Here is a 19,024-nt window from a genome sequence, read left to right as displayed (position 1 = left end):
CTTTATCATGTTCTTCAAACCCTTCCTAAACAATTTTTGTAGTAGGGCAGGGCACATTATCCTATTGACTGAGGCCACTGCCATCAGGGAATACTGTTACCATGAAGGGGTGTACATGGTCCGCAAATATCTTTAGGAAGGTGTTACTTGTCAAAGTAACAGCCATGTGAATGTCAGGACATTGCCCAGAGCATCACATTTCTTCTGTCTTAATATTATAGTATTATAAAGGAGTCTAGCCTCTGCAAAAATTAGTCTGTATACTGAGTAATTTAGAAGTTCAGACATAGGAACAAACTAAGTTTGACAAACAAGCAAACACCACTCAGATCATCAAGCTCACTTGGTGAGCTAACAGCTAATTTGTCCCAATATCTCATCCAGATACATGTAAAATGTTTTCAGGGTTTACGCTTCAACTATATGAATTGGTAGCTTGTTTCAGATTGCCTTGAGTTTTTCTGTCAGGAAGTGCAGAAACAAACACAAGGAATATAAAAACCAGTTGTATTCCTTGTATATTAAGTCTTTGCTAAAGGAAAAATCTACTGAAACTGCAGTCTCTGATGTAAGAATAGAATTGCTAACACATTACCGTTTGTAAAAACAGACTAAATCCAGCCCTGAATGACATCAAGTATCAAACAAAAACCAAATCATGTTATCTTCTGAAACACAATTACTTGTTGAGTGCATGAACACGTTACAATAGATGATTTGCCACAAACATCTACTCACAGTATGTCTTTCACTCTTTCCTTTGTGGTACATTTCATTAAGTCCTTTATAAATGGCAAAAATTAGATTCGTTACTTGCATGTTACCTAGCCTTCCCCAAAATCTGTCACAGTGAACCAGAGAGCCAGAAAAATTGTAGACTGTATGCCTTAGACTCACATCAGTATTACAGGAGCGGTAACGTTTTCTCTCTCCAAGACAGTACTTTCCTCCACCAGAAGGCCTGAAACAAATTACAATAAAAAAGAGAGATTAATGAGGTACTTTCTCCAATCCCCCCATATCACTACTTAAAGAAAGAGTTTCAAAGTAAAATCCACACAACTACTTCAACCAACACTGGCTAGCATCTGTAGCACATTTGAGACAAAGTTACCTGACTATATTTAACAGCAGCTCATCATTAGCTATGTTTGTCTATGAGTTAAAGTAAAATGAGAAAAATGAGAAAAAAAGTTATTGTAGTCTACAAAATAAACATGCACTTTTTATAATGTCATTGGAAATTCGGGATGCCTGCCTTCAAATCAGTGCTGGTCACCAATACATTTTATTACTGTCATTTTATAATCAGATTCAGTAAATAGACGATGTTTTGAAGTCAATACTTTATTTCTCTTTCTTGTGAATTTCACCTACCTACAGTGGGTACGGAAAGTATTCAGACCCCCTTCAATTTTTAACTCTTTGTTATATTGCAGCCATTTGCTAAAATCATTTAAATTAATTTTTTTCCTCATTAATGTACACACAGCACCCCATATTGACAGACAAAAAAAGAATTTTTAAAATTGTTGCAGATTTATTAAAAAAGAAAAACTGAAATATCACATGGTCCTAAGTATTCAGACCCTTTGCTCAGTATTTAGTAGAAACACCCTTTTGAGCTAATACAGCTATGAGTCTTCTTGGGGAAAGATGCAACAAGTTTTTCACACCTGGATTTGGGGATCCTCTGCCATTCCTCCTTGCAGACCCTTTCCAGTTCTGCCCCCACAGCATGATGCTGCCACCACCATGCTTCACTGTGGGGACTGTATTGGACAAGTGATGAGCAGTGCCTGGTTGTCTCCACACATACGGCTTAGAATTAATGCCAAAAAGTTCTATCTTGGTCTCATCAGACCAGAGAATCTTATTTCTCACCATCTCAGAGTCCTTCAGGTGTCTTTTAGCAAACTCCATGCGGCTGTCATGTGTCTTGCCTCTCCTCAGTGTGTGGAGACAACCAGGCACTGCTCATTACTTGTCCAATGCAGTTCCCACAGTGAAGCATGGCGGTGGCAGCATCATGCTGTGGGGGTGTTTTTCAACTGCAGGGACAGGACGACTGGTTGCAATCGAGGGAAAGATGAATGCAGCCAAGTACAGGGATATCCTGGACAAAAACCTTCTCCAGAGTGCTAAGGACCTCAGACTGGGCCGAAGGTTTACCTTTCAACAAGACAATGACCCTAAGCACACAGCTAAAATAACGAAGGAGTGGCTTCACAACAACTCTGTGACTGTTCTTGAATGGCCCAACCAGAGCCCTGACTTAAACCCAATTGAGCATCTCTGGAGAGACCTAAAAATGGCTGTCCACCAACGTTTACCATCCAACCTGACAGAACCGGAGAGGATCTGCAAAGGGTCTGAATACTTAGGACCATGTGATATTTCAGTTTTTTCTTTTTTAATAAATCTGCAACAATTTCAAAAATTATTTTTTTTGTCTGTCAATATGGGGTGCTATGTGTACATTAATGAGGAAAAAAAATAATTTAATTTTAGCAAATGGCTGCAATATAATAAAGAGTGAAAAATTGAAGGGGGTCTGAATACCTTCCGTACCCACTGTATGTTTTACTGCATTATTACATGTAAATTTTAGGTTTCTTTATGTTTTGAACACTTTAATGCATATTTAATAAGGAATACTTGTAATAATACCTTTAATGATACCATACACTCTATTAAAGTAAAATGTTGAAAAACAGATTATAAACGTAGACTACAAAACAACATATTTTACAGTTTTTATGAATCTAAGAGAGATTTTTAAAGTCATTGGTTTGATCAAAAATGAAACCATAAGAAACAGCAGCTAAAGAGGGAAATTAGAGCTATTAATAATAAATTGAATAGTACTGTACACCATTGTAAGTTGAGTATAAGAACAAATTCTATGACAAGAATAGACTATTCAACCCAACATAGTTCTTCAGCCTGTAAACATTTTGCTTTCTTCTTGTAGCCTTTTCCAACATTGTGTGTATCAATTATTTTATTTTTCGGAGTGCTAGGCAGCTGCTTAAAGTTACCCATGGCTGCTGGTTGTTGGGACAAGGTTTGAGGAGTCAGAGAATTTATAAAGCTTTGCAATTTGAATCACCTGGGGTTTCCTAAAGACAACTGTGAAGTCATAGCCCTAAGGAGCTAATTAAGGTCTGAGGCCTTGGTAAAAGTTATCTGAGACCTCAAATAACATCTTTTTTTCATTGTACAAAAGCAAAACAATAAACTAATCTTGCACAAAATGCTGAAAAGAAATTTGTTAACTTTATGCCTTTTGGTGATCAGTTCATTTTCGACTCACTTAACTATTCACAATAAAAGGCATTTTAAGCAAGGGAGCCCAAACTTTTGCATGCCACTTGTCACAGGTGGCTGGGGGTGGTACCCAGCCAGGACACCCCGGAGGACAGGAGGAGGGCTTATGCCTCCCCCAGACCATGTGGGGGCGACCACCCTGGTGGCTTTGGGGACCACCGGAACTGAGCTTCCAAACTGAGCTTGGAAGCACAACCCTATAGGGGACCGTGATCACAGCCAGGGGGCGCCCCAATGTCTTTGGAGCCCTGGCCCACAGCATTTCCGCCACACCTGGAAGTGCTGGGGGGAAGAAGACCAGGGACACCCGGAGTGCTTCTGGGTGCGCAGCCGATACTTCCGCCACACTGGGTAGTGCCGGCGGAAGCTAATTGGGAGGCACCTGGAGCACATCCGGGTGGGGATAAAAGGGGCCACCTCCCTCCAATCAATGGCTGGAGTTGGGAGAACGAGGCAAGGTCTTGGAGGAGAGGAAAGGAGGCGGCCTGAATAGAGAGACAAAAGGCATTGTGAGGCCTGGACTTTTGGGGGAGTTTGGGGTTGTGTGCTGCACTTATTTGTAAATATTATGCATATTAAACATGTGTTAGGTGAACCATCGGTGTCCAGCTATCTGTGTCCGGGCCATATTCCTTCCTAACTTGTAGTTTAGCCTGACATATTTCTTTCTATTATAAAAGAAAATCTTGCGACGAGACGTGATCTTCGGAGAGACAGAGAGACACTTCAGAGAGGCAGAGACACCTTCACTTCCCGTGACACGGTCAAGTCACGGTCAACTCACATCATACTGACATCCATGGCAAGTCATTCCCTACTTACAAACATTGTCAAACAAGATCATGGTCATCTAAAAAGCAAAGAAGAAAAAGCAGCTCTAAAACAATTGATAAGTTAAAGATGACACGCGACACGGTCAAGTCACGTCATACTGACATCCATTGGAAGCATGTTCCCGTGAGATGGTGACCTATGCAAGGAAAGTAATAATCAGCCCGGAACAAGTGGAATTGAAAACCTTGCAGGTCCAAACGGGGTCAGAAATTAACAACAAATAGTAAAAGACACATTAGAACTTCATAAAGATGTTCAAAAACGTTGGCGCCATACACATGCAAAGCAGGTTACAGATTATGAAAGCAGTGGAATTCAAAAGGCTCCAAAAAACACCTTGGCACAATACACATGCAGAGCAGCATAAAAACATGACAGTACTACAATTTGAAAGTGTCACAAATAACAGTACAGATTGCATTCTGATTGCAAATTATTACTAGGTGAAATAACGGAACAGCAAAACAAGATCGAATATATGCACATAGGTGATATGTCGGAAGTATGCAGATATTGTAAGGCTTTAAAGTTTAAGTCGGAGACTTGTACATCATTTAATTCATGCTGCCTTCAGGGAAAAGTACCATACGATATGAGTATCTGTGTTCCTACAACAATTACAGCTACGACAAGTTTAATTTAAAAAAAAACACAATTTGGTCAGGTGTATATTTATGATCAGGGAGAAGCAATGCAACATAGAATCGAAAAAGTGAAACGACCCAATGTGCTGGAACTTATACAGCCAATAATGGATACAAATCCATACATCCAAAAGTATCGCACTTTACACGAAAGTTATCCGCAAAACAAAGACAAAGACATTTTCTTGGATTTCTATATGAATCCGTAAAATCACTGTAGCATTTATAATAAACCCACTTTCCCAGATGGCGAAACAGGATGGTCGTACAATATGAAACAAACACATTCAAAAAAATGAATAATACCATCACAATATTTCAGGTTAAGATTAGCGATACGTTCCCATGTATGTAACCCATTTCTATCATCTCAACGTCTGTCACAACATTACATTATTAATGCGTATGTAAAAGTAGCAGCTAATTGTCTCTTCTTTATTAAATTGAATCAGCTAAACTTAGAATGGACCATATGCAAGGTCTCATTGATAACGTTCAAAATTCAAATCAATAGTTCAGACATTTTCAAAATAGGTAAAACAGTAATATTACCATCATCATATCAAGGTAGTCTAAGACAATTGCAACAGTTATATCGTGATGCAATGGCAAAATCCAGAACTATAGGTCGGCCAGATTTCTTTATTACAATGACATGCAATCCGCAGTGGCCAGAAATCTGTAGCTTCTTGTTAACAATGCCACAGGCTACATCATCTCTGGATATTCTGACTTTCATAAGTAGATTGTTTTAACAGAAATTCTTATTTTTATTGAATGAACTCGAAATGGTGTTTGGGCAAAAAGGAGATATTGATATGCCATTCGTATTAAAACTCCCATCAGAATAGCTTTTGCAATGACAATTAACAACTCACAAGGACAAACATTTGACAAAGTCGTTTTTTTATGAGGTTTTAAAATAAAAAGTGAACATAATGCATATGTAACAATTCCCATGAAAAAAAACACTTTTAATTGTATTTCCACAGGACCAAACCTCGGGGTTGGCGAGCGAAGCGAGCAGGGGGCAGAGCCCCCTAGTTTTTAAACAAAAAGATGCCATAACAGAATGAGGGATTGTACTGGAAAAATGATAAGGGCACTAGGATAAGGGTAAAGCCATATCTGATGATTAGAATGCCTGGTGAAAAACTACATTATCAGAGACAGGAGAATGACAGGCCATTTCCACATTTACGATTCGATCACTTAGTGTGTAGGGTGGCTTTGTAAGCCACAAAAGACTGGTGGATGCAAGCCACATAGAGTGCCTCAAGGACTATGGCCAATAGTTCATTACCCTGAACTACTGATGGTCACTGTTTCACTCAGTTTTATTTTGTTGGCTGTATTTGATGACACTTCTAAACTGGCATAAGATGAATATGCCTATTTTTTTTGTACTACTTGACACCAGTCAAAAGAAAATTAATCGATCAGTAAATCACAGCCCATCTTGTAAAACAAAACTATTTGGTTTAAAATATGAATAATCTATTTCCAAAACTGAAAACTAAAAAAAAAATCAATAACAGTGTCAATGTAAGTGCAAGATGTGCTTTGCAATATGTTGCTCATATTGTATTTTATACATTGTGTTAGTTGTTGGGATCAATTGTTAAATCTCTTTTCTATTCTTCTTTCCCCCATGGTGTACTGTGGTGACACTATATAATTATACTTCCGTCAGTCCATCTATTACTTAACCTGTTTAATTTACCTTGGGATGTGGGTTATATATTTATACAGCGCCATTCAAAAGTATTCGGATTCTTCAAAGGTTTCCAAATATGATCTGATTTCAGAAGATACTTACAGTATATATTTTATTTGAAGCTATATATTTATTACAAACCCATGCTCAAGAAGATATATAAAGAATAAAAGTTATTTGTCAGCAGTGATCCTAATAAAAGTAAATGATTAAAGTATGTATATAGATCTGTGTAATCTGGAAGCCCTAAGCCTCCATGTGTGAAAGAAATTTGCATAACAAGTTATAATTGCATTTCCAGTAATGTCAAGGGTATAAAATGAAGTCAAGATAAAGTGATAAAAGTACTTGTATCAGAGAAAGAGCAAAACACAGTGCCAAAGTGTTTTAGTCAGTCTTTGAGGATTGTTAATTCAATAATCAAAAAATGGAATCTGAATTACACCACCCAGACAATGACTAAAAAAGGATGTTTGGCGGAACTCAATGTTAAGCAAAAAAAGACTTCTGAGGAAGCCCCTGAAAGGCCAACCATAACCCAGAAGTACCTACAGGGTTCATTGGCTGAGAGAAGAGTAAAGATAAATCAGTCAAGTATTTTTAAACTCTCTGTGGCACTGAACATAAGGGTGGCAAGAATGAAATCATTATTCAAATAAGTACATCAGTGAATCGGCTAAATTTTCAGAAAGATATGACCAGGATTGAGCTTTTTTGATCAAAATTAAAAGTGCTGTGTGTGTCACAAACCTAACACTGTCCATGTCCCAAGAAACACTATACCTACAGTGATGTACAGTGGCAGCAGCAACATGTTCTGGGAAAGCTTCTTATCATCAGAGATTGGGCAACTTGATGGAGCTGAAGGAAACAACAGAGCTTGTTTCAGCCTCCTAGAAAAGTGAAGTTTGAGAGAAGATCCACCTTTCAAAGTCTCCACTGCAGCCGCATCAAAGAACCTGTGCCATAATTGGAAAATGGTAGAAAATTGAGCTGGAGCAAATCTGCCAAGAGGAATGGACTAAAATCACTCCAAATGAAAGTGCAAAGTTGGTAGACACCTACTCCTAAAAATTTAAAGCTACTACTGCGGCAACAATGATTCAAATATAAAAGTTTCACTTTTAAGCTCAACTAACTAATTTTGTCCTTAAACATAGTCTTCATAAACACGTAAGTTTGCAAGATGTGTAAGTATTATTTGTAATCCAGTATATATGTCATAAGACACATACAGAGACATCCATGGTTTGAAACAACATCATTGTATACACATTGCCAGGTTATCTGGAGGTGAAAGTACTACAGATGTGTAACCAACATAATTTCTTTTAAATGCTGCCTTGCAGCTGAATGCAGCTGCCTTGAAATCTTATTTCCCTGGCTAATTTTACTGCAGTATCTTTTTTGAATAGGTGGCGCAGTGGTAATGCTGCTGCCTCGCAGTTAGGAGACCCGGGTTTGCTTCCCGGGTCCTCCCTGCATGGAGTTTGCGTGTTCTCCCCGTGTCTGCATGGGTTTCCTCTGGGTGCTCTGGTTTCCTCCCACAGTCCAAAGACACGCAGGTTAGGTGAATTGGCGATTCTAAATTGTTGTTTGTGTTGTGTGTGTGCCCTGCGGCGGGCTGGTGCCCTGCCGGGGTTTGTTTCCTGCCTTGTGCCCTGTGTTGGCTGGGATTGGCTCCAGCAGACCCCCATGACCCTGTAGTTAGGATATAGTGGGTTAGATAATGGATGGATGGATCTTTTTCGAGACATGAGAATATTCAACGGGTTCCATAGCTGTCTTTACTAAAGGGAATATGTATGTGTTTTGTTGAGGGGCTTGTTAATGAGATATTTACCCTATGGCTACAGATCTGTACAAAAATAAAATACTCAGTACCTATCATCTTCAAAAACCTGGTATGAAAGATGGTATTCAAAGCTCTCTACTCTTAAGAAGGCTAATATCTATTCCTCTGGTGCAATCTGTCCCACAGAACCACAAACAAAGCAACAATTATTTTGAGAAAAAGTTTCACACTTGAATATTTTAATACCTGCCAAAAATAAAATGTAGCATTATGGGTAGACATACTAACCTTTTCACTGCAGTATAAACACTTTAAAGTGTAGCAGCTATAATATACTGTAAACTTGTATGCAACATTCATTAATTGATTCTGCTCTGTTATATTGACCCTTCTTTAGTTTAATAATGTAGCAGTTTGATTTCTTCTCCTTAAGATGTACTCTTTAAAAGATGTCCTGTATATTTAAAAATCTCTTCCTTCTGTCTGCCAGTGCATTCTTTTTACTTGGTAAGTTGTTTGTCGTAGTGCAAAGTTTGTTTAGATACTGTTGTTTTTTTGTTTATTCTGTAAAGAATAACTAGTGATGTCACACAATCTTAGCGGTATTACATAAAGTTTAATATATCCAAAAATGAAATGGAATCATATACAGTAAATATTAAGCAAAATACCGACGGTGAAACAAGAAACCAAACAAACATTCAGTAGAAAGAAACAGCAAACCTATTTTTTGACAAACTAAACATTTAAGCAGGAATCAAGTCTGTTATCAACAAGAAATGATCCATCAATCAATTTTCTAACCCAGTAATGTCCAGTACAGCATCAGGTATAAGCAACATCCAGGGCTTAACAGAAACAGGACCAATTAAAAATAATAAGTTACCAATTAAGGTGGTATTTGGGACGTAGGGCGAAAACACATGAACCTAAACAAAAACCCACACATACATAGGAAGATGTGACCATGACAATCCTAGAATTTGAATTCAGACTCCTGGGAAGTTAAAAAAAACGCTTAAGCTTAAGCATCTTCAGTAACTAGTCATCGGTGGCAAAATCAACAAAAACAGAAGCATACAGAATATATGTAAAACTGTCAGACTAGAGCAAGTTACAGGATATAAGGAAAATAGCTCCCATATTGTTCCAGTTACAGAGTACAGAGTTCATAGTTATAAGATAGTCATTACATTATATAATGTAAAATATAGTGGATAAACTATAACACATAAATTCAATCTGCCCAAATTAAAAACACTGAGACTATAGCACAATATGAAAGTGTCTAATCTATAGCCTAGTATAAACGTTACAGGACTTTTTTCTAACTTCTGGAAATTTCTTTTAACTTTGAAAATAGTTCAATTAGAACGCATTGCTTAATCACTTGTTGCTGCAAACAAACAACTAAAGCAGGCAAATAAAAAATCAATGATTAAACAATATCACATAAAAGAAGCCCTGTAGTGTGTGGAACAATGGGAAACGCATTTTCATTAATGCAACTCAGATGCTTTATGTTTAAATTTGTTTATATTTTAGCATTTTCATCTACCTTAAGTGAAAGGACATACAGCCAGATGTTTATTAAATGGAAATTGTAGCAAAATTGGGAGCTTGCAATAAGAAAAGGGAACACGAGAAAGAAGATTTTTGGAGTGAGTTGGATGAAGTGATGAACAATGTACACAAGGGACAGAAAGTGGTGATTGGAGCGGATTTCAATGGGCATGTTGGTGAAGGGAACAGTGGAGACGAGGAGTGATGGCCATGTCCATCCTTTTGGCAACTAGGGATAGGAGATATGATCTAGAGAGGAGAGGAATGAAGGTCAGTAGGAACAAGACAGAATACATACAGTATGTGTAAATGAGAGTGAGGATGCAGGGAGTAGAGTCGGCGAAGGTGGACGAGGTTAAATACTTGGGATCAACAGTACAGAGTAAAGGGGATTGTGGAAGAGAGGTGAAAAAGAGAGTGCAGGCAGGGTGGAATGGGTGGAGAAGAGTGTCAGGAGTAATTTGTGACAGACGGGTATCAGGAAGAGTGAAAGGGAAGGTCTACAGGACGGTAGTGAGACCAGCTACAGTATGTTATATGGGTTGGAGACGGTGGCACTAACCAGAAAGCAGGAGACAGAGCTGGAGGTGGCAGAGTTAAAGATGCTAAGATTTGCACTGGGTGTGACGAGGATGGATAAGATTAGAAATGAGTACCTTTGAGGGTCAGCTCAAGTTGGGCACTTGGGAGACAAAGTCAGAGAGGTGAGATTGCGTTGGTTTGCAGAGGAGAGATGCTGGTATACTGGGAGAAGGATGCTAAGGATAGAGCTGCCAGGGAAGAGGAAAAGAGGAAGGCCTACGTGAAGGTTTATGGATGTGGTGAGGGAGGACATACACGTGATGGGTGTAACAGAACAAGATGCAGAAGACAGAAAGATATGGAAGAAGATGATCCGCTGTGGCGACCCCTAACAGGAGCAGCCGAAAGAAGAAGAAGTTGTCACCGGTGGTCACTGGTAGTACATTTCACTTTAAACTGATCTAAGTCTGAGAAAAGAAACATTTTATGTTTATCAAGATAAGGCTGTGTAATTGGACAGTTCCCAATGTGAAAAACAAACAAATACATGTATACAAAAAGGAAAAAAGTGCAAATTGGTTAAACAAAAGCTTGTCAGATTACCACTAAATGGAGTCTGACCTAATGAAACCGAGGTGATGAAGATTATTGCTGCAGAATGTGATGATCCATACATCATATGCAAGCCTCACAGTTCAAGTTTATGAACAAATTTTGTCAGTGCGTACTGCAAGGTTATACCTCTTTTTTGATATCCTATATTCAAACCAGCAATACTTAATGAAGCTTTATACTTGCATGACAAAAATTCTAGCATTCCCATATAACAATGTGTTCAAATGAACAATGTAATTTATCCAGTTTATTCATGGTTGTATAGATGATTGTATTTTGTCTTGTTTGTTCACATGGTAATCAATGTTTTCTGCATTGCTCTCTTTTCATTGCTGTTTCTCTTCCTTTTCTGTTTTATTTCACAGTATCACAGTAAATAAAGTATCTATCTATCTATCTATCTATCTATCTATCTATCTATCTATCTATCTATCTATCTATCTATCTATCTATCTATCTATCTATCTATCTATCTATCTGGATTGCAACAGTCTCACCTATTTCTCATCTGATGGTTGTCATGACTTTTTCCTACCTTATGCTATCTGAATCTTAAATCTAACAATGCTGTCTAATCTAAGTGGACTGTTACTCCAGTCATCACACACATATACAGTTGATCTTACTTTACAATCTGGCTTGTTTCCACTGTCCAAAAGCTTGCAAAAGTTATTGGAGTACTGAAGAAGCCAAATTTTGACTATTCTTTAAAACCAAGCTTGAATTGAATTTCTTTGCTTCCTGTCTAATACACAATACTTTATTTTTTCAAGACTGAAAATCACATATTTAAAGTTTTCAATCTGGACTACAACCTCATTACATCATCTAGGTAACTGTAGTTCAACCTATGAACAGCATTACCCTTACTGTTGATGTTGAATCCATATCTCATCTTTTTCTAATTGACATCATCAGTGTCATCAGCAACCTCAAGAAAGGAGATCTACTTCTTACTTGGTATTGACTTATTTCGCAACTGAGCATACATCAGCTGGCACTCCTTTTAAACCTCATATTATTATTCTGGTGCACCTACCTCTTAAGTTGAATGCAAATGTCTTCACCACTCTTATGACAATGACACTCTGATCAATATGATGATCACTTCTGGATGCACACTAGCCATAGACAAGAAACTTGCTGCCTTTCCTAATGGCACTAATTCATGGATGCCACCTAACTTCCTAAAACTCTTAACATAACAAAAATGAACTGTCAATTGTGGAGCCAACCACTCAGTTTATGAAGAATGACTCATATTCAACAGTATGTTAAACTTTGTTATCATAAATCTGCTGTAGGATTATGTCAAAATATCTTTTTGACACCTGTAACATTGTCAAAGTCCATTCCAGTTTGAATGTGGAAATACAGTACTTTCAAATTTATCACTGTACGATAAGTTCATCATATCTTTTTATCAATGGAGTTCCTACAGGAAGTATAAACCAACTAAAACAGAAACAAGAAGCCGTAGTCAGGGCCCCGACTTGGCCCAAAGGCAACAAATATATCAACATTCGCATTTTTTTCTTAAAAAAGTAGAAAAATCTGTGTGCGATTGAGAGATGCTAAAATGAAAGCAATCCCAACTACATGCCATCAATGTTCAATCTGTATCAACTTTTGAAATCAGCTCTTTCAGAGAAACAGAATCATATTATGCAACTCTCATTTAAAACTGTGACTAGGACTTTCTGGAAGTCTCTGCCTGTTACTTCTTGGGGCTTTTACAGAGTTAACATTCTAATCATTCTTAAAAATCTTTTTTATATTTTAAGTCAACTATGCTTGTGTTTATTTTTACAAGCCTAATTTAGCAATTTTAACACTGCTGAGTTGTTCATTTTTAAATCAGTCCTATTTACAGTTCTTCATTTTCATTTTTTATGCTCATTCATTATGCTTGATCTAGAATTTTTATAACCTTGCATTGTAAATTGCCTCCTGATTGATTTTAGCTGTATTATTTGGTGCACTGTAAAGTACCTGGTCATGATGTGCTTTGTAAACAAGATTTATGTGATGGCAAAGTATTGAGATATGTAGCATTGCTGCTTCAAATTGTGTGAAAGCTTGTTCAATGCTTGCCTTAAAACCTTATTTGTGTAGTCTGGGTGCTACCCAATAGTTTATATAGGTTTCCTCCAAGAACTCCACTTTCTTCCCATGGAAGTATGGTATTTGTGAGTTATGGACATGCATGTTAAGATGGTTTTGAGGGGCTAGTATCCTATGCAATTCAGACCCTTTAGAAAAAATGATCTAAAGTCCTTCAGCAATTTACTGTATTTCATCTTAGACAAGTTTGTGACTTCGTGTTAAAAGCATTCCTAATGAAAAAGGATTTACACTAAATCAAAATGTTTCTGAGTTCATCAAAGCACTTCTAAAAAACATATTCCTACTTATATATTCATAAGTTAATACAATACAACAAAAGCCAGACTTTTTCACAATCACTATTGCACTTAAACCACTATACTGTGCAAGATTTCTGCAATTGCTAAAATATTAAACAACTTTCAATAGGAGATAACATCATATACTTACTTTATTTGGCTTGCACATAGTGATTAAGCACTCTTGCAAACCAAACCACTTAGATAAACTAAAATATTCAAAGTATTCAAAAGATAGTTTTTAGGAATGTGGACATATTGCTAAATATTTAACACATATTTGAATAAAGAGTGCTTACTCTGATCATTTTTCACTTAATAAAATAAAAAACACAAAATGTGGGCTTAATAGTCAAAGTCTGCCCTTAGCTCATTAATGTTATTTTTAAAAGTTAAAAATAAATATATAAATATATAATTGTATTTATATAATGCTAATTGCATGATGTTTAGATGCTATTCATTGATTTCAGAAAGACTTATCATAAACTGTCTAATTAATTATTTTTTGAGGACCTTTGTACAATTTGTAAATTTGATGAGATTGATAATTTGATGAGAGAGGGTAACTACTGACAGAGGCAAAAGGCAGAGTTATTAATGTAAAATGTGTGATCTGGTGATAACATACAGTATGGCCACCCAAGTTAAAAAGTAAGGATTAAACTATTATATAACAACGGTATGAAATTTTTAACAGAATCATAATCCAAATTAGTCCATTATAAGTGTGAATGTAGGTGGACATGAATGGTCCCAGCAATGGAATGGGCTGTTTTATGCCCTGTACTGCTCATTTACATTAGAAAAACAATATCTTTTAGGGAAAAAAGTCAGCTGAAAAGGAAACAATATCATTTATTGTAAACATACAAATGTGAAAAAAGAAAGGAAAAATTTAAACTAGAGTTTGAAAAACGTGTTTCAAATTGGACATTTCTTGCTCTGGCTTACTTTAATTACTTACGCTGGACTGTCACAGTGTCTAATTGAGGATGACACTCCACCCCCACATGTCCGGCTGCACTCGCCCCATAGTGACCATGGTCCCCAGCCACCATCCACACTCTGAGGCCATGTGCCAAAAGGAACACATTCTCCCTGATAGCACCACTGAAAGAGAGAGGGAGGAAGCATGGATGAAAAAGGAAACCATTTCTATTTCAATATCACATTTTCTTTAAAACATTGTTAAAATATAAATATTACATAACCCACTTAAACCATTTTAGGATCATAGGAGGTACAACTTCTCCTATCAGGACTTGGGAACAGACAGAGCATCAAGCCATCTCAAGATAAACACAGACAGTAAATTTTAAGTGCCAATTGTCTGACATGTGAACTGGGAGAGAAATTCTTTGGAAAGAGCACTCGAGAAACATATGCAGACACCACATCTACAACAACTAGAATGGGATTCATCTAATAATAATGTATTTTTTTTTTTAGTTTTATAAGCATTATTATATAATGCTAATGTAATCAATTGATTTCAAGTGTTACAGAAGTAAACAATCATGCTGCTCTGACCATGACTAATATATTATTAATACAACAATTTAAAAGAATATCAGACAATTATTTTACGACGTGCCACAGTTTCAGAAACATTCTGTTGAGGAGAAAAGTTGGGAGATACTAGAAACAGTATAAATGTTTAAAATTGAAATCTCAGTATTATGCTCTATACATGCTTAAAACAACAATACAAAACAGTCATTATGATTATATCCATTATCTAAATAAATGTGGCATATATTAATAGTGTAAGAAATTATGAGTTAAACACTCGCCAGAAGACATAGAACTATTGTTTTATTAAATGTTTTCCAGTTTTCTACTAATAATTCTAATCACATCTAATAATTTAGATTCACAAAGTAACATAATAGCCTATCTTAGTAATATGAGTGAAAATCAGAGCTCCAGAAGAAGGTGAAAACATGTGAAGAATATATAAACCTTCAACTATAAACTGGTAAATCACACTGGGTCTAATCTCTGTGAGCTGGTAGTACTGTTCAGTATGTCATGTACACGTGCTAATGCTGACAAAATAAGTCTAGTACTATAGTATATCTCTCAATTGTGGAAGAGTCTGGAGTCCCAACAAAAAGAATAAAATGTGTTATCTTTTTCATCTGTTCATATCAAATGGCTACCCCAAGACATTTATTAAACAATGCATACCAGACCTCAGCAAACAGTTGACTCCAACGTGGTCCCCCATCGCACTTGCCACACCCTCCCTTATCACTGTGGCATGTCAAAAAGTATAGCATACTCCCTGCCCAAATCTGGGATCACAAACCAGCAAAAACTTTACGGACTGTCCTTTTCAAAGCCAAAGAAAAAAGAAATGCAGTAATAGAGACCTTAAAATTGTCCTCCTTTAACATCTTGGGGAGACTTGCGAGCCGAATATATAGGCCAGGCCGATGGACATGGTCTGCACAGGTGGCACTCCCTAACCAGATATCCCGGTTGATCACAGCGAAAGCAGCTGTGTTCTATCCACACTATGGTGTCCCCACGATGGCGTCTTTTACTTGTGGTACCAGCAAACCTGGAAGTCTGTGTTGGCTGGATCGAAATCGGTGTCAAGCCTGGGTAGCCCTATTTTTTCCAGGTGGTTTGTGCGCCCTCCAGTCTGCAGGTCAGATCCAGCAGCGAGTGGACGTTGTTCCATAGCATTTCATCATAAAGGCTCTCATCTGTCCCTGACAGTACTGCATCAATTGCCAGGTTCTCCACAATGTGCTTTAAAGTGTCTCTGTGGATCCAGCTTTAAATCAGGTCCACTAATCTTTGGACCTGTTCTTGTATGGGGTGGTCTGGATCAATATGCTACAGATGAAACTGGTGCCCCTTGGCCACTGGACTGACAGCCGTGCGGAGGAGGATCTGTTGCTTCAGGAAGTCATAATCATCAAGCTTTTTGGGAAAGAGGTTTTGCACGACTTGTAGGGCCTCCCCAGTTAAAAACGGGGCCACGATAGCCAGCCAGGCTCCCCTGTCCCAGCACATCAAAGTTGCTGTGCACTCAAAGCAGAAAAGGAAACACTCTGGTTCGTCCGAGGGAGCCATTTTCACCAGCACATCCCTGGGAAGCTCGAAGACCAGAGTACCCACAGGAGCCTCATTTTGCTCTGCTGGTATTGGGATATGATATGCCTTTTGAGGTTCCATTGGTGCAAGACCCCACTTGTGGTACCATGTGACGAGTGAGTCACTGTCTTACACCCCAAAACACAAGGCTGAGTCTCAGTACTTCAGCAAAACCATCTTTATTCAACTTCAAACAAGAACTGCAAGGTTATTTATTGCAGCGGGAGCTATCACTCTCCTATAATGTTCCTTGCATCACCCATTGGCGACAGGCTCTTATAACACGAGCACAATCGGCTCGCAATTTTTCCGCGGCACTATTCTGATGTGCTGCAAACCTGCGGTTGCCTCGGTGACAGACAAGCAGTCCTCCGCAGACATGCTGCGCTGCCAACCTGCGGTTGCTTCGGCAACGGACAAGTAGTCCTCCACAGACGCAGCAGTAATGCTTCGCCGACTCATCCCTGAGGGAGGGGGTGGGATCCTAAAAGACTTCAGAGTGTGTATGTGTGTGTGTATAATCAGTAAACAGTAAAAGATGTTTTCCTTTGGGTTTTCAAAACCATAGTAATGGTCTTTAGTGAAAGAACTAGAATAGTTACAAGAAATTACCGCTGTTATAGTCAGTTTACTTCAGTTGACTTATTCTGCACTAATAAACAGCCATATGAAAAAACAAAATCGAATAACTAATAAGAGGCACCTTGAAATCAATACAATAAAGACTGAAATAATGCACTAATTTTCATTTCGACCACTGTAATTTCATAGAAGGTTACCAAAACATTGGGATAAACGTAAAGAAAGAGGGAGACATTTTGAGAATGAAAGTACCAGTAGTCTTTGGCATTTGAAATTTGAATTTGGTATGTTTGGTAAATATGAATCTTCAGTAAATGTGGTAATAGTCCAGAATAAAATGCAATTCTTAATTTCATATCCAATCAACATGCAACATATCACTACTCTCTGGTTCTATGACAAAGAAGAAAATACCACAATATTATTATTTTATTTAATAAAAACACATATTTGACTACTACGGTGGGCTGGCGCCCTGCCAGGGGATTTGTTCTTGCCTTGCGCTCTGTGTTGGCTGGGATTTGGCTTCAACAGACCCTCGTGACCTTGTGTTAGGATATAGTGGGTTGGAAAATGACTGACTGACTGACATATTTGGCTATTGAATTAATTGTAATAGGCCTGCTGTAGTATTTATGTGCTATAACAAGTGTGTATAGTATATTGTCATTCTTTCTACCATTCCTTCAACCATCATACATATTCTGGATATCTATCTCCCTTTACATTATTGCAGATGTGGAGAAACATCTGGGTGTAGCTCTATTTTCAGAGGGTTCAGTGTAAAGAGAAATGGTTTTGGGTGGTAAAAATTTGACTGAGTGACACAGCTTTGAACTCTGATACAGTATCAAAATGCAAGGTATATTATTGATTCTTTTTTTGCATTCTTTGTTGTTCTGGGCATTCTGACTCCAGTTTACCCTAGGGTCACAACACCCAGTCTGTATAATGCACCCTAATTTGTCTCACTAACAGATGATCAGCATCCAGTGTGGGGAATAGGGCTACTCTGAATAATATCTTTCCAAAAAGGCATTAGAGGCACCTACTGTTTATTCAACAAACCAACTGCATTTTTTTAAGCACATTTGTATTTCTTGTTTTATACCATGTGTTTATTTAGTGCAAATATACATAAAACCATACATCTTTAAGGAAATACACCCAGAAAACTGAAAACAGAGTGAAGTGCTTGCAATATATAGATGTGATTTGAAAACATGGGATAAAAGTTTACAAAAAATAGGTTACTTTATAATAATAAATACTGTATATGCTAAAATACAGTGAATGAATAACAAATTACAGAGGCTGTAATAAATCATTAATTCAATAATACAGGTGTTTTTATTTAATTTCCTGAAATAAAATCTCCTTCAGAACAAAAACATACTCTCAGGAAAAAGAAAAAAGTCAGTATTAAACAATGTAAATTTAGAGTAATGCAAAATATTTGGAGGAATTTCTGTAAGCTTTGGAATTTTTATTATAAATAAATATCAAGAGGCAGTATGCAACAGTGCAGTTTCCAAATGACCCCATTTGCATTATTCTAGCAAAAGACCAGCAGTTTTAAACATAAAATTTTAAAATGGGAATTCTTTTTTACTAGAGACCCTTTTGGCTATGAATATCACACAACGTACCTGTTTAAGATATTATACATTTATGTAGATAATATATAATGCAGTCATTTACAGTGAAGTACATTTATTCATATATTTAAAACTGAAATCATACATTTATGTTTGCAGGTCTATAACCTATAATGACCTATAATGGAAGGGATAAGACTATATCCTTTCAATAAATAAACTACTGCATCACAGAGTACTATGATTTGCTTGGACAACTGTTCAGTATAAGGCTCTCCAATCACAATCATTATTAATAATAGCACCAC

The 19,024-nt window shown here is 37.3% G+C and overlaps 1 protein-coding gene across 1 annotated transcript in view; it reads right to left on the bottom strand.

Moving 5' to 3' along the window:
- adamts6 (ADAM metallopeptidase with thrombospondin type 1 motif, 6) overlaps positions 1 to 19,024 on the bottom strand; it is a 311,123-nt gene that overhangs the window by 82,774 nt on the left and 209,325 nt on the right. Inside the window, exons 13-14 of the mRNA XM_039758682.1 lie at positions 14,393 to 14,538; positions 898 to 961 (exon numbers count right to left, since the gene is read on the bottom strand). Coding sequence (XP_039614616.1) covers positions 898 to 961; positions 14,393 to 14,538 — 210 coding nt within the window. The remainder of the gene's footprint in view (positions 1 to 897; positions 962 to 14,392; positions 14,539 to 19,024) is intronic.

Source organism: Polypterus senegalus, chromosome 7 (genome assembly GCF_016835505.1).
Source record: "Polypterus senegalus isolate Bchr_013 chromosome 7, ASM1683550v1, whole genome shotgun sequence".
In the NCBI taxonomy this organism is placed as follows: Eukaryota; Metazoa; Chordata; class Cladistia; order Polypteriformes; family Polypteridae; genus Polypterus; species Polypterus senegalus.
The sequence above is the reverse complement of the archived record's forward strand: the minus strand, read 5'-3'. Positions and strand labels throughout refer to the sequence as shown.